Source organism: Mustela erminea, chromosome 8 (genome assembly GCF_009829155.1).
Source record: "Mustela erminea isolate mMusErm1 chromosome 8, mMusErm1.Pri, whole genome shotgun sequence".
Lineage (NCBI taxonomy): Eukaryota > Metazoa > Chordata > Mammalia > Carnivora > Mustelidae > Mustela > Mustela erminea.
Window position 1 is genome coordinate 59231680 of NC_045621.1, and position 15998 is coordinate 59247677.

The 15998-nt window shown below is 37.5% G+C and overlaps 1 protein-coding gene across 6 annotated transcripts in view; it reads right to left on the reverse strand.

Annotated features, from left to right (window-relative positions):
* Positions 1-12307, reverse strand: part of KCNH7 (potassium voltage-gated channel subfamily H member 7) — a 494539-nt gene extending 482232 nt beyond the window's left edge. For all 6 annotated transcript variants that reach the window (XM_032355760.1, XM_032355759.1, XM_032355758.1 and 3 more), the window contains exons 1-2: positions 11981-12307; positions 10088-10318 (exon numbers count right to left, since the gene is read on the reverse strand). In XM_032355760.1, the coding sequence (XP_032211651.1) occupies positions 10088-10318; positions 11981-12056 (307 nt within the window). In that variant the 5' untranslated portion in view covers positions 12057-12307. The remainder of the gene's footprint in view (positions 1-10087; positions 10319-11980) is intronic.
* Between the last annotated feature and the right edge of the window lie 3691 nt (positions 12308-15998).

The following is a 15998-nucleotide window of genomic DNA, read 5'->3' on the forward strand; positions in this document are numbered from 1 at the left end:
AACCACATGGCAGCAAATTATTAAGTTAGTTATAAACAATGTAGGTTTTACAATTTTTACAATTCTTGCATCTAGCAAGATGACTGGCACAGTATGTCGAATTAATTAGACTTCTTTAAATATGCTATCTCTGGATTCTTTAAAATTTATTTATTTATTGCTCTCTTTCTCTTCTTTTTTAAAAATCAGTGCCTTAACAAAAAAGCCCTTCAAAGAGTTCAACACTGAGTGCAAGAGACAGACATAGAAACAAATTATTACAAGATAATTCATAAGTGTTTCTAACAGAGCTAAGAAAAAAATGTTAGAAAATGTGGACAAGGTTGCCCAGGGCCCTTAGAGAGGACCAGGCATGGAAGAGAATAGTGGCCTTTGGGCAGAGCTCAGAAGCACAAAATAATAGGGTGTATAGCAGAAATTAAGACTGACATTTGGAAACATGATGAAGAAAATTAAAGGTGTTTTAAATAAACCACAGGCTCTCTACACCAGTAAATTTAGAATTTCCCTTTTACATACTAGTGGTGAATTTTGCCAAATCATGTAATTTTGCCAGGAAACAAAACTTCGTTGTAGGAAGAAGAAGAGGATAAGAACACAACAGAGCTTCTGCCATTGAATCACGCTAACGTAAGAGTTTTCTTCCAAACTTCTTAGATAAGAACTAGATAAATAGTAGTTGAGGATCTCTTAACTAAAAATATCCCCCAAATCTAAGTTGACGATATAATTTACAGTACCAAGTGAGGACACTTTTAAGAGGAAAAAAAAAGTGCCATTAATAATTATGCAAAGATTACAGGCATATACTAGCTATAGCATCCCACCTGACAGAGATCCCTTTTGAGTGATACAGTCCTGTTTAAAGTATAAAACAACTAGGCTAAATCTTCATTCAATTTTTGGTGTGAATTAAATCAATCAGATTCACACCTCAGATAATAAGAAACCATAATTAAGAACTACCATTAAGATATACAATATGGAGTAGGTTGAGGCTTAAGAAGTGTACCATTTAGAGGCTAAGTTTATAACCACAGACAAATTTAGATTTTAAATTGATCTCTATTCTAGCTTGTGATCCTCAGTACTTTACTTAACTTCTCTGAATGTCAGTTTAACCTGTAAAATGGGATAATATCTATTCCCAAAGCTGTCATGAAAATCAGATAAAGCAATATATATAAAGAGCCAGTCACAAGATTGGAACTCGATTAACATTAGTCCTTTGGGAGAAGAGAAATAAGGTGGAGGGTTATTGTCTATGAACTACAGCCATGGGACTCAAAACCTGGAGAGCACATCTGTGTGTATAAAGGACCTAAATAAATATGTAGTTCAACATTAACTGATTAACACTACTAAGGAACATGGATGGTGCATATAATCAGAAGAAGTTTTAACTAACTTAGCTCAGAGAAGTGCATGGGAACGTGATGAAAAATTGTTTATATAACATATATAACATATGATGTTGCATAGCTCTAACATTGATTTTATTGAATTGATATGATCTTAATATACTCAAAAACCCAAGGATTATGATGTCAATATGTGATCTTTTCTAACAAAAATGGATTATTTTTTTAATATAAGTATCCTATTTAGTTTGCCCTAGATTTTATTCTTTACTTGATTTTTGAGATATTTGGTTATGAAACCGCCACTAACTTTATACTTTCATTTTTTTCGTCACACCAGTTATCTTGGGTCATTAGCACAGGTTTCACTGATTAGAATTAACTCTAGTGTTCTTCACGTAAAGGTCAAAAGTCAGCATGAGAAGCAACAGCCATTCTGAGGTGTCTTGAACCCATGCTGTTACTACATGTTTCTCAAAACCAATATTTTGAACAACACAGAAAAATCAATGTCCTATCAAAACAAATAAACTGACAAATAGGAGCACTCCTATTTGTGCTAAGGATCCTCAGGAAAGAAGAGAAAAACAGAATAGAACAGGAAGAAAAAACCCCAATAAAATCAGCAATGGTGAGAGTCCACTTTCTATCACAATGTCACCCAACTGGTCACCCAGAGGAAAAAGCAGGTAAGCCAGAGCAGCGTGGCTGGGGCAGCCTCGGCAGACCCCGCCCCACACGGTCTAGTTCAGATGAGTTCAAAAACACAGCTGACAACCAAGGGCCAAATGCACTCTCTGTCCTCTCACACTCCTCTCCAGTCCTCACACACCAAGCACGAGCCAGGGATGTCTTACTCATTTTCAAAATAAAAAGTAGTGTGAGACATTCCACAAAACAGTGGGAACCATGAAAAAAGGTTTGTGCACACACAGACCTACTTAAACAGAGGAAAGGGCACAGGGAACATTCTCAGTCACCATTTGGACTGCCCATGGAAAGAGTACTTTGGGTTTTGGCTTTTGTCTTTAAGATTTAATCTATTTGAGAGAGAGAGAGCACTCAAGAGAGAGGGAAAGAGAGACAGCATGAGCAGAGAAGGGGATGCAGAAAGAGAAGCAGACTCCCCACCCAGCAGGAAGTCTGACACATGGCTTGATCCCAGGACCTGAGATCATGACCTGAGCCGAAGGCAGACACTTAACTGATTGAGCCACCCAGGTGACCCTACTTTGGTTTTCTTAGTTAGACATTTCATATAAATTAAAGGACTAAGAGAAAGATATGGAATGTTCAGTCATAGCAAAAGGAGCCTAGTATTTGGATTTCTCTTAACCCACCTATGACAAGTGACAATTTTACCTTAACTGTTCGGTAATAGAACAAATTTCCTCACTATGTTGATTAATGTCTTACTGCTGATAGTTTCTCAGTAGTTTAGCACTTTTGCTAAATGCAGATAGTTCAGTTAAGAGAGAGAAGACATTAATTTGATGATCATAATTCATAATAATTCTTAATGATTATTAATAAACTAATTTTATTATTTTAGATTTAACACTGTCATTATTGAATGGCCCTGAGAGCAGGCATCACCATCAATTAGAATTTTCAAGAAACACTGAGAAATAAAATGTTATACTAGATATAAAATGTCAACTCTGGGTAACTTACGTAGTCAGTAGAAGAGTTTCAATTGCAGCAATAAACTCAAGTCAGAAATGAACAGGAGAGAACTTTGGGTTTAGCTATTACAAAGAGCTTGTTGGAGATACTAATGAAAGTAGTTGTGATGTGGTGGTAAGCGAGTGATACTCGGGTAACTGGTTAGTTATTTTTGGTTAATAGCTTCTCTCTAATGCTTTATTAAATATTTTCTAGCTATTTGCATAGTTATAGGAAATGAAGATGATTTATTCCTTAGCTTATAAGCAAAGAAATAGAGCCATTGATAAAATTCAGGTGGAAACTGTTCTTAAGAACATTTTAGAAAGTAAGAAAAATCAAAATATTACATATTCCCTATAGCTCACTTTTGTGAAGATCTCCAGATCTCAATCTGTTTGTTTCTCCAGAGCTATGGTGCCATTTCTCATCTTCTCTTCATTCTGTGTCTGAATGCTACTTAAGCACATACTTCATACCAGGTACTCTTCCGTATATTCTGGACATAGAAAGTAATAAGACTCAATATTTTTTTTTGAATGAACTTTAAAAAACAGATAAAATTAACTACAATAATATGTAATGATATATAGCATATTTCATGTGCTACACCAGAGGTTAGAACCAAGTGCTGTGAAGACACAAAGGAATGTTCATACTCTGGAGCAGGCAGTGGGGGCATCAGGAAAGACTTCACAGAGAAGTCTTTTGATATGTCTTTGGAAGGATGATAATAGTTTCTTTAGGGTGAGAAGCTGAGGGAAAGGCAATCCATTCAATGAGGCTTTCCACTGTTTATTACAGATGAAAGAAAATTTCCGAAGGGTGAGCAAGCCTCAGTGACATAAGAAAGCAGGGCTTGCTTGAGAAACTCAGAACAATCAAATATTATTGAAACATAAGACACGTAAGACAAATGGGAGTTGGCAAGATACTCAACTAATTGGTATTTATTGAGTACATATTATGGGCAAAAGACCAAGCTAGAAATAATGCTATGTATTTTATTGTATATAATACACCCAATCACTCTAACAAAGTGGCTGTTATTTTCCAAGGATGTATCAAGGAAGTAACTGAGGTGCAAGGAAGGTAAACTTGGTCAGACCTATGAATTCAGCTGGTTCCTCTAAACATACCCTACTTAAAAACCCAAGCAAATTCAAATCTGAAGGGGATGAAGTATCCTTTTAAAGAGTCTACAACTTTATTCAGAGAGCCTTAATGAGTTAAGATAGGGTTTTTAAGTCAAGGTGTATCATAAGGGCGTTGAGCAGCAAATATGGTGAAGTTGCTAAGGGCTCAGATGTCACCACTTTTAAGCTGTGCGATTCGGTGAATTAATCTTTCAGGGTCTCAATGCTTTTTCCCATAAAATGGGGATGATGAGAGTTTATGTTTTAGGAGACTGTTGTACTCATTTAATATATGAAATTCATTTACAGTGATGCTTGGCTCCAATAAGTCATCTGTGTATGTGATTCTTGTTTCAAAAATAGCTCTCTGGCCTGAGGACTCTGAGAAACAAACTGAGGGTTTTAGAGGGGAAGGGGTTTGGTGGGATGGGTGAGCCTGGTGGTGTTTATTAAGGAGAGCATGTATTGGATGGAACTTGCATGGAGTGCTGGGTGTTATATGCAAACAATGAATCTTGGAACACTACGTCAAAAACTAATGATGTATGGTGACTAACGTAACAATTAAAAAAAAAATAGCTCTTTGATGGCATTGTAGAGAATGGATTGGGAAGGAAGGAAAACTTCAGTCTTCAATATTCTCAAAGAAGAATGAAAAGGGTTTCGACTAGGCCACTTGGCAGGGATGGAAAAGTAAAGGTCACATTGAGAGATACTTCAGATGTAAGTAATGAAAGAAATTGGTGAGCAGTGGGTTTAGGGAGGAGAGGGAGGAAAAAACAAAACAGAAAACTATCTGACCCTGAGGTTTCTAGTTTATATGGCCAGATGAATGTTGATATCTTAACATTTCATACTTCAACTGCTCCTTTCCTGTGAATTAATTATCCTAGGACTCTCCTAGCTGCTGACTGCCAGTAATTGATTTAGTGACTATTTATAGTGAAGAAATAAAAATAAAAACAATGCTGAAAGCCATTAGAAGCCAGAAAGCCAGTTCCTCCCACTAAAACTAGCCCATCCCTATTACCCTAAACTGACCCTGTTCTCAAGTCCCTTGGGTGTGAAAATAACTGAGCAGTTATCTCTGAAGCCTGCAGACGTTGTGGATTCTTTTTAGAACCAGAGCTGCAAGAGGTACGGTGCTGGTGGTTGGTAAAAAGGGGACTGATGAGCATAGCACAACTTCAGTTTGGGGACATTTTGTTTTCATTTGGGACAATAGTAAAAGTTTTCAAATTGCAAGGAAGAATGTTTCTGGAGAATTTTGAGTTTCTCAATAAACACACTGATCAAATTTAAGCTCTATATAATATCCAGAGTCCATGAGATGTTACAAAGTTTAGGTATATGAAAGACAGTATTTTAAGATTACCATTACAGTACTCTGTTGGATGAAACAAGAGAACGTACAAACAAAAAGTTAAAATGAACACCAAAATAAATTCTAGGCAAGATACTCCTTAAAATTTTTCTTAATGCTTGAATTACATATACATAGAATATAATTCCATTCTTCTCTAAAAACTACCATCTGTACCTCTACTATACAATATGAAATTATGAAAGTGGAATATTTCACATGTCATATAACTTATAGGACTATTAGAAGATTTATTTTTGAGCTGTTAAAGTTTTAGGTAAACCACATTGCTTTAATATGTTAGTATTACGTATAAATGACAAAAGGAGACAGGAAATACACAAAAACAAGTTTATTTTACAGTAGGGAGATAGAGGAAGAGTGGTAATTAACCCCAAATTCTGTTCTCCATTTATATAAAAGCTTCTCCATTTCGTAGTCTACTCTTTTCCCTTTAAAAAAAAAATTCATGAAAACATCTTGGGGTTTTGAAGATAAAAGTGAACATTAGTCACTCCATAATACAAATGTCTGAAAGCAGAAACGAGTTTGTGTCCTCTTCTGCATCTCCTCCAATAGCACGTTCCTCTAATGCCTAAAAAATTACCTTAAAGAGAGGTGGCGGCACTCGGTATATACTTTCACCTTTACTTCCAACAACGCAACACTTTCTAAAAGGTCTTTCCAAAAAAACTCTCAGAGATGGTAGATTTAATGTTATCAAACCAAAACCTCTTTTGAATTGAGCTGGCTCAAACACTGCCTCTGGAGTTTTGTCCCGACATGACTGCTGCCCTGTCTGGATCTGGTCCCTGTCTGCATCAAGAAAGGACTTCCCTCGGCCTCTTCTCATCCTTTAGTTCTTTGAAAGCAAGGCAAAGATAGGGACATCTCTGATTTGTTAGCAATTTTGCCATTGTACCATGCCTGAGAGCATAATGGCAAAAATATAGGAATGCTCCAACCTCTAAAAATAAAGCATTTTATATGTCCTGTTTTCCTACTGAGTTAAGACCTTTATTTCTTTTGGAGAAACTTACTTTGATTTTCCAAATGTTTAGAGTTGCTTGACAATTTAAGATAAAAATCATGTGTCTACATATGCCTGAAGTGGAAAAGCACTTCAACTGCTAGCACCATTCCATGACACACTCCAAACCTGACAAGCAATAAACTGAAAGATGACTGAATTCTCTGTTTCCTTAGTATTAGCATCACCTCCAAACTATATAACTTACATTCACTTAATAACTGAAGTGTTTGTTATTCCTCAATCCAATCTAATGCTAAAAAAAAAAAAAAAAAAAGTTGTTTTTATTTTCTAAGTAAGCTCTATGCCCAATATGGGACTTGAACATACAACCCCAAGATGAAGAGCCACATGCTTTACTGACTGAGCCAGTGAAGCACCCCTAAAAACTTGTGCTTAAAGTGAATGTATTATACTATTAAAATACATGCCCATCCTTGTGTAAGCCTCAGTGTAATTATAGTTTTGTATAATTAGAGCTTTATGTCAAAAGATTTACAGCTTTATCACCTCAAGCAATACTTTACAGCTGCCAAGAATGATTTATGCAATAATGACTTAAACTGTAAAATAGAATCCTCAAAGGAAGGGCTGTCAAATATTCCTACTGCAAATAACTAGGTTTTTTTTTTTTTTTTTTTTTAATGATATTCTGGTAAACAGCAAGTTCAATTGTACCTGATAAAATCACATCAAGTAGGATGGTAGGAAGTGTTGTTTCCTAAGAATGATCAGGCAGTTCACCATGCACTGCATCTAAGTGAACTCATTACGTAGATCATGGGTTTAAACTGCTTATAAAGCCTCCGGCCGATCTGAAAGACAAGCTTTCAGAAATAATACCATGCACAAGTTTTTCTACACCAGAATGAGTGAATGGAAAAGTGGAAACAATATCTCAACTATTAGTTAATTTGCTCATTGTGCTTATTACATTCCTATCTGTATTCCTATAAAGTGCTAAATAGAGAATAAGTAAAGGAAGCATTTACTGTACATACTTAAGAAACCAAGAAACCTCCCAAAAGTAAAGGACCTCAATAATAAAGAGTCAAGGAAACTTTGAAAAACAAACCAATAAAAAATGTTGGTGATTTTATCCCTTCCTGTTTTTATAAATATAGAGTGGTTGGCAGGTCTCTAAGAGGCAAGACTTTCAAAGCATTTGAACTTCACAAGCTCTGACTGAATTTGCAGTTGCCATGTGAATAAAACCAATGCACTTTGAAGATTCTATTCAAGGTATGTGAACTAGGCTCAAAAACACAGGTTGATTACATTCAGAGCAAACAAGTCCTACTGTGTCTTTGTAATCTGAAAAGGTCATAAAATTAATCTTTCTCTTCGGAAAAAGAAAAAAAGAAAAAGCTTGGTCCATCATCTCATGTATCCCATATTGAAAGTGAAATAAGCAGCACTTGTTATTAGCTCTAAAGATTACCAAGTCCTTGTAGACTGAGTCAAATCTGAAAATGAAGCCAACAGAATCAAAATCATCACCGAAGGTTGATATTTATATACCTAAGCAAACTTTCATGGAAATCCTCATCTAAAACAAGAAGGTTTTAATTTATATAACCAAGTGCATCCCTCGGGTAGAAAGATTTGCCTTAGTCAGCGTACAAGCATCTTTACTATAGAAACTTTTACATTCATGTTTTTGATTCCAAATTTACCTGCCTTTCTTAGGGGTTTTGAGATAACTTTACACACTCCCATTGCACAAGTAACACAAGGTTTTAAAATAGCACCATTCCACTTGAAGTATAATAAACAACTTTCATTTCAGAATATTGTCTGAAAAATATAGTAAGTATCTAAGTGATCCTAACAGTCCAAATTCATTTTATACCTAAATTATATAAGTTGAAAAAGTTCTGAAATGTCCTTAGAAACATAAAGATCAAATGCTGACCAACATGCCCTGTATAGCCAGAATGCACACGATGTCAGCATCGTGATAAGTATTCAGGTGGAGAAAAAATGTCAGACATTCAAATTATTCCAAAAGCCCAAATTGTTGGCATCAGAGACACACACAAAAAAAGATGAGTTGCATTTGGGTAGTGAGAGCCTTAGTCCAAGAAATGCTTTCAAGACAACAGAGCAATTAGGCTATTTCTAGGAAGCCAACACCACTGATGGAAAAGTGGTGGTGGTGGGGAGGGGGGTGAGAAGAACTTTAAAAACAGTCTTTATGTTAGCTGATAATCATATAATTGTTTTCATTCCAGATTAACTCAAAGTTATGCAAACCTGTCTTTCTAATCATAGTTTGTCACATAGACTCATTCAAGTTAATGTTAAGGAAAATTTAGTAATTAAGAATGACAATTTTCTACCATAAAATATTAAATTGTAAGAAATAAGAGGAAGAGTTAAACCTTTTCTATGCTAGAATTTCTGCTGTGTATTTTATCAAATAATTAATCAGTATCTCATATAAGCTATAACACATCACTCATTTTCTCATTTGCAAGACTTATGGGTTTCCTAAAACATCTGACTACATATCCCTCTGCCTCACTGATTTTTATCAATGGCAAAAAAAAAAAAAAAGATAATGCAACATCAATAAAACTAACTACAACATGCATTTTTAGCTAATTTATCTTTAAGCACTAAATTGTCAAATACCAGTAATTGTGCACATTTGAGAATGTGTATCTTTTAAATGGGTACATGTGAATATTCATACATGTGAGTTCATATACTATATATGGTATGTTTAATGAATGCATGTGTATTAAGTGAGTATTTTTTTTTGAGAATGGTTATAGGTCAAACATATTATGTGCCCATAACAAGCCTGAAAGAAGGAGGAGTACCCTTGGATTTGAGGTGTGACCTTAAGTTTGAGGTACCAATTTTGTTGCAGCTAAAAAAATGAGTACAAATAACTCCACAGTATCATAATTCCTTTTGTCCATTTCTTATTTTAGGACAATTCTTGAATACATGAACAGCTTTTATTATTACATAGCTTTACTAGACCAATTTTGGAAGTTCTTATATATCACCCTTAATGTTGTATAAAAAGGAGCAAAAGAAACAAGAGGTGTTGCCTATCAAATAAATCTGAAAGCCAAGAAACATTTACGACTGCAATAATTTTAGTTCGGATATACAGTTTTCAACAAGATTTTGCTCTGTGAAATATTTTCAAGCTCAAGCAAATAAAACTCTGTATTTCTCTCTTACCAAATACATTACAATACAATCAGTAAATTATTGGCCTTTATGTTATTCCCTAGAAAGGGGAGAAAGTAAGACTAAATTGTGGCACTTTGTTCTCACTTATAGTAAGTTACTACTTTTGAAGAGTACAGAGTTCCCTCATTCAAAGAAGAAATTGTTCCTATTAGTCCACTAATGACAGTATCCATATTTTTTGAATGGTAAAAAATATAAGCAAAAATTATCTACAACTGAATATTTGGAGCTTCTCTGCAAATGAACTTTCACTAATCGGTTGTCAAAATTTCATTTCAATGGAATCAAATAAAAAGAATTCTAAATAGATGAACTTTACCATTTTTGTGATAGTAGGTGACCTCCACTTTCCTCTCCTCTGACCCCAGCAATGCCTGGGCAATTTGGGCAATATCATGTCTCTTGGTCTCAGGCCCATGGAGAAAGTCACAGGTGCACGGCTTTTGCATGACATCTGGCCTGGAGAAACCAGTCATCTCGCAGAACCCATCATTGCAGTAGATGATGGCACAATTTTGCACTCTGGCATTTGCAATGATAAATTTTTTATCTGTAATAAGAAGACAGTAAGGCATCTTTTAGAGAGCTTCCACAAGATTTTCATAAACACTGGAGGAAATTGTTGCATAATAGGAGATCTGAAATGCAGGTGCTTCCCAAATTGCTAACTGCCCAGGGTTTTAAAAGGAAGAACACAAAAACCCTAAACATAAAATTAATGGTCCTAAGTAGTTTTAATAAGAAGTATTAAGGAACTACTCTTCAAATTTTGAGAATGTAATTTCCCAAATAGTCTACTTCTTAAGCCTTGTGACTCCCAAGGGTACTAAGGCACACTCAAACAAGCAGCTGTCCCATTGATATTTCCAGAATGCCATTTAATTGTAAGATAAATATTTTCAAAGGCAAACAATGAAACATCCTGTAGCTGACAAATTTCTTACCTCAACCTTGACCCTTGAAAGTACAACTTTCTCAAAGTAGCTATTATTTTTGGATTTGACTTTTCTCTATCCCTCTAAGGCATACTACACATTCGTCGTGTTAAAAAACAAAACATGAAACTGTTAGCAATAAAATTATCTCATGTTAATTAATAGTTCAATAATTTGAAGATTCACCTTTCATAATATATATTTTCCAGAAGATAAAAATATTTACACATACACAGGTAAATATTATGTCAACACCTTTTCACTTTTACTTTGTGAGAACCTTGAATTCCTTTGTGGTAGAGGGTATTTTAATACAAAGAACTTATTAAATTTTGACCACAAATTATATTTATTATTTCCAGATAGAATATGAACAGGATACATTAGTTTATTTGATACACAAGGTACTATATCCTCATGTCACTAAATACAGCGCCAAAACAACTGCAAAATGCACAACATAACTGTGTGTTAATGTAGATTTAAGGAAACGTTAAATATAAATTAACAAGGATTTAGAGTTAATATATTTATATAACAATAATTCATTCCTTATAGTTAGTCCACATCAGAATGTTAAATTTCTTAGTTGTGGGGATTTACTTACTACATTTCAATTTTCAAATTCTTTGATGGAAATTTAGGGAAATGATAAAGAGGCAGAAATATTGCTTTGAATACTGAACCGTTTGCATTGGGAACCAGTACGGATCAGATATTGCTTTTTCCAGATAATCCTTCTTGGGATATATTTGCATTGATTCAATGCAAAGTTTAGCTTCTATAAACTAACAGCAAGCAAGCATCCCTGTCATAACACAGCTTTGCGATTTAACCAAGGTAAAATATAGTTTGCATAGCCGCTTACATCGCTGTTACCATTTACATTCTCTTGTTCCAGTGGTATGCTCTGCCCTACTCCTGACTTTCAAAAAGTGTACAATTAAACATCCTCAAAATATAAACCCATGTTATACTAGTACGTTCCCTTTAAGATAGTAGAAGAGTAGGACATTAAGTAGCAAAGCAGATAATGGAGCAGTGGGAGAGGAGGATCAGATTGCCTCCTATAATGGAGACCATAATCTAAAATGTAAATCAGAATTAATATCTGGGGGAGAACACTCCTGCTGCCATTCGAACCTCCTGTCTCGGTTTCACAGCCTGTTAACTTGAAGGAGCCGGGAGTTGCCGGCTCCTCAGCCTGTACGCTGCGAATGCCAAGTGCACTGTCAAAGCAGAAAGCGAGGGAGAGAGAAGAGAACAAATGAACTTACTTTGCCCTTCAAATTTCCGTATGATGGTCCCCAAAAATGTGTTTTGTGGTGCCACATGCCCCCTGCGAACAGGCATGTTGACCCCGGTCTTCCGAGGAGCGCTCCCCCCGAGCTCTGGAGTTCTCCCGGGATCTCTCCACGGCTAGAGCCCAGGCCAGCGCGCGAGCCGCTCTTTGTGGCAGAGCATCCTCTTTTGAAACCAGAAATCTCTTCCCATTAGCACCACTTCTAGACACCCGCTTTCCCCAGCGGAGTCCAATCCATCCCCTTCACCTTCCGGAGGGGGCCTCGCACCGGACTGCCGCGGGTGAGAGGGTTTGGGGGTGGGGAGAGGGAAGGAGGCGGGGTGAGGGGGATGGAGGGGGAGGGAGGGAGGGAGCGGTGGGGGTGGGGTGGGATGGAAGGGGGGCGGGGAGTCACAAGGGCAATCGATCTGTTTCTCTTCTCCCAAACAGCGCCAATTTCCCAGTGCAAATGGGCTTAACCTGGCGGTTGCCCAGAGCTGTGAGGATGGCTCAGGGGGGGATGGAAGACTCGTGCGGCTTTTGCAGGAAGGCGAGAAAGAAAAGGAGGCTGGGGGGGGGGGTGCTGGGGGGAGTTGACGTTTCTATCCCCGCCCTCTCCCCTACACACACACACACACACACACACACACACGCACACACTCACCCGCGCGCGCGCGCGCACACACACACACATACACACACACATACACCCTTTATCCCGAGAGCTTGGGCGCCGCCACAGCTCGGATTACTCAAGCGTGCTTTAGCGGAAGCCAGCCAAGAAATCTCCAAAACTCAGTAACAAACAGCTACTCTGGGAAGGTGATCTCCACGGCCACCAGCCACAGGGCTCCATCCCTGAGCTCCTCACGCCGCAGTAGCTAAAACACCCTTAGCTGCAAAGAAAAGACAGGTGGGAAAACAGTCCTTCAGTGAGGACTATTTCTAGGCTCTGGTGGCGTTCGGGAGTTTGAAGATTGAGGATGAGCCACTTAAGGGTGCAGGTTTAGCCCGAGGGTGCAGCTCGGATTCCCGGGCTCCTCGGAGGTGGGCGCCGAAGCCTTAGCTGAAGTGGCACTCCTATCCCTGCCCGGCGCTGAGCCGAGTCTCCCAAAGACTAAAGACTGCTGGCGCCGCCGCTGGGCATGCCCGGTCTCATTGCTTGAACCCCTGAGGAGTTGCAACGTTGGGGGTTGATTGGGTCTGTAGGTGCTGGAGGCTGCGAGAAAGAGGGGAAGGCCAAAGACTGAGAGCAACTGGTACGAAACAAGGGAAGTGCTTGAAATGGGCGAAGCTGGTTGCAAGGGGGAAGGAACAAAAGGTGGGTGGGGCTAAGAGTTACCAGCCTTGGTGTGACCTCCAGTGCCACTTTCCTCCTAAACACACTAGGAACACCATTCTATTTACTCTCTCCCACTATTTCTAACAAATTATCCCGTTTAGGATGGGAAAGTGTTCAAGGAGCAGAGTGGAATCCTCTTCGTTCTTTTTTCTCAGAGCCTGCCAAGGTGGGAATCCCATGTATACATACACTTCTGTCCAAATAGTCATCCTGGAGCTTAGGAAAATAAATGTGACAAGTCATACCAGAAGAGGGTGTTTTCTAAGTTGTTTTTTCTAGCTTTTCTTGCTTTATCTCCTTTAACCTAATAGTCTCTTTCCACATCCCTTTCTCTAAATGGAATTTGCTACTGCTACAACCTATGGAGCTACTAGAACACAGACAAACCTCTTGTTTCCAGCTGTTGATAAAAGTCCTAAGTCCTCTGTAAAAACCTGATAGTGTTGGGGGTTCTTGCAACTCATTAGCCTGTTTGCCTGTGCCTTGAATTAGTCGGGTTCATATTTTCTCAGTTACAACCTCAATATGAAGTTAAAAAAAAAAATAAGGATGGAACTGAAAAGGGCGGAGAGAGAGGTTTAGATTATGAAGGTGAATCATGTGGATTGCAATAAATAATGAGGTAATAAACATAACGACTTTAACTTCAGGAAGTTGCAGAAAGCACAGCCAAGAAAAAATCACCACTGAACAAACTAACAAAAAACAAAAACAAAACAAAAAACAAAATAACTCCCAACAACATGAGAAAATCTTACCCTTTCATGTCAGAGTAATAAAAATGAATTAGAAATGTGAGACATTGCCTGGGAATGTTGAATTTTCAGGTTAATTAGCTTAACTTAAAAAAAGAAGCAATCTATGAAAACCCCGTAGGCTCTTACGGTAGCCTGGGCTTTCTTGAATCTTCACAGTTCCTTCTCTCGGAACATAAAAAGGCACGCTCCTCCAATGTACAGTTTTATTTTCCTCCCTTGCAGTGTAAGTAGATCACTTGATCATTCTGTTTCCTAGCTGCAGCTGGGTTTGTGAAACCCTGGAGTTTTTCTCCCAGGTGTTAAATGTGTGGAGCTATCCGTGGTGCTGACTCTGACTCTGCCTTTAGAAACTCTGCCAACGTCCAGCCACAGACAACACAACACTAAACTCAGGCAAGTGGCCCTGATATAGTCACATACACTACTTGTTTTTACTGGATACCCACAGAAACCGTGATATTTGCACCCCATATCTAAAAAACCTTCTTTTTCTACTAAGCTTGTTAGCTTAATCCAAGCTCAAATGCATTCTTTCTAAAACTCATCAAGTACTCCAGAGGAAACAGGGTGCCTGAGTGGCTCAGTGGCTCAGTGAGTGTTCAACTCTTTTTATTTATTTATTTATTTTAGATTTTATTTATTTATTTGACACAGAGAGAGAGAGAACACAAGCAGAGGGAGTGGGAGAGGGAGAAGCAGGTTTCCTGGCTCGATCCCAGGACCTGGGATCATGACCTGAGCTGAAGGCAGATGCTTAATGACTAAGCCACCCAGGTGTCCCGAGTGCCCAACTCTTGATCTCAGCTCAGGTGATCTCACGATTGTCAGTTTAAGCTCTGTATTAGAGCTACTTTAAAAAAAAAAAAAAAAAAAAAAAAAGGAAGAACTCCAGAGAAAACTGAACAAACTTCATATTCTGCAGATTTTCACTAATGTCTCAAGTACACTATAAAGGCATAATCAAATAACAGTAGGTTATGGCAAGGTCATATGGAAAATTATTTCTTTTTCAAATCACAAGTAAATTCAGTGAGTGAATATTGCTTTAAAGGGAAACAGGCATTTCCAAATGCAGTTTGAAACAGATTTATCTGCCATATGACAAGACGTTTTGACATGCAAAAGGTAACAGTGCAAACTGTTTCTAGTATGAGTTTGATACTTTCACAGTTTATTGAATCTCAAAACTCCTGAATTCCTCCTTAAAGGTGGAAAAGTGGCTGCTTCAAGAGAAAAAGGGGCTTTTCACTCCCTGATACATTATTTCTTTCTCTACAACCTTCAGAGTGGTTTCTGTTTGTTTGTTCTGAGTAATTAAACACATAATAGTTAAGTTCCATTGTCTGTGTTCATTTTAGCAATCTCTGTGGGCTTCACATTTCCCCCCGACCTCATTTAGTTCTAAGATTAGTTCTATTAAGAATTCAGTGTAAGATCATAGGACATTCTATAACCTATGTATTGTAATTGATTGATCTGTACAGAAGATTAAAGGCATCCTGTTTCTAAATTACCCCAGTAATCGTGTTCATGCATTATACATTGGTACAGTGGAGACAAGTACATCAATCTATATTCAGCCAATAATAGAATCAAACCAGAGGATCGTAATCATTGCTGCTTGCTGGCTGGAAAATTACCCCTCCCCTCATCACCACCATCTATAAAAGCACACTTAGATATTGTGTTGAAACCAGATTTCATAAGGTTTTAGTATTTGGGGATTTTTTGGATGTCCAAATATTGAACAAAGGACGTGAATTCAACATTAAAATCCTATCAAATATACAGTTTAACCCTCAACACATCTACTTATGGGCAAAGATACAGAATAGATTATGATATATTCTTAAAGCTATTTAATTGTCCCTGTTATTGTAAGATTAAGTAGTTTAGTATTTATAGTATGTTAG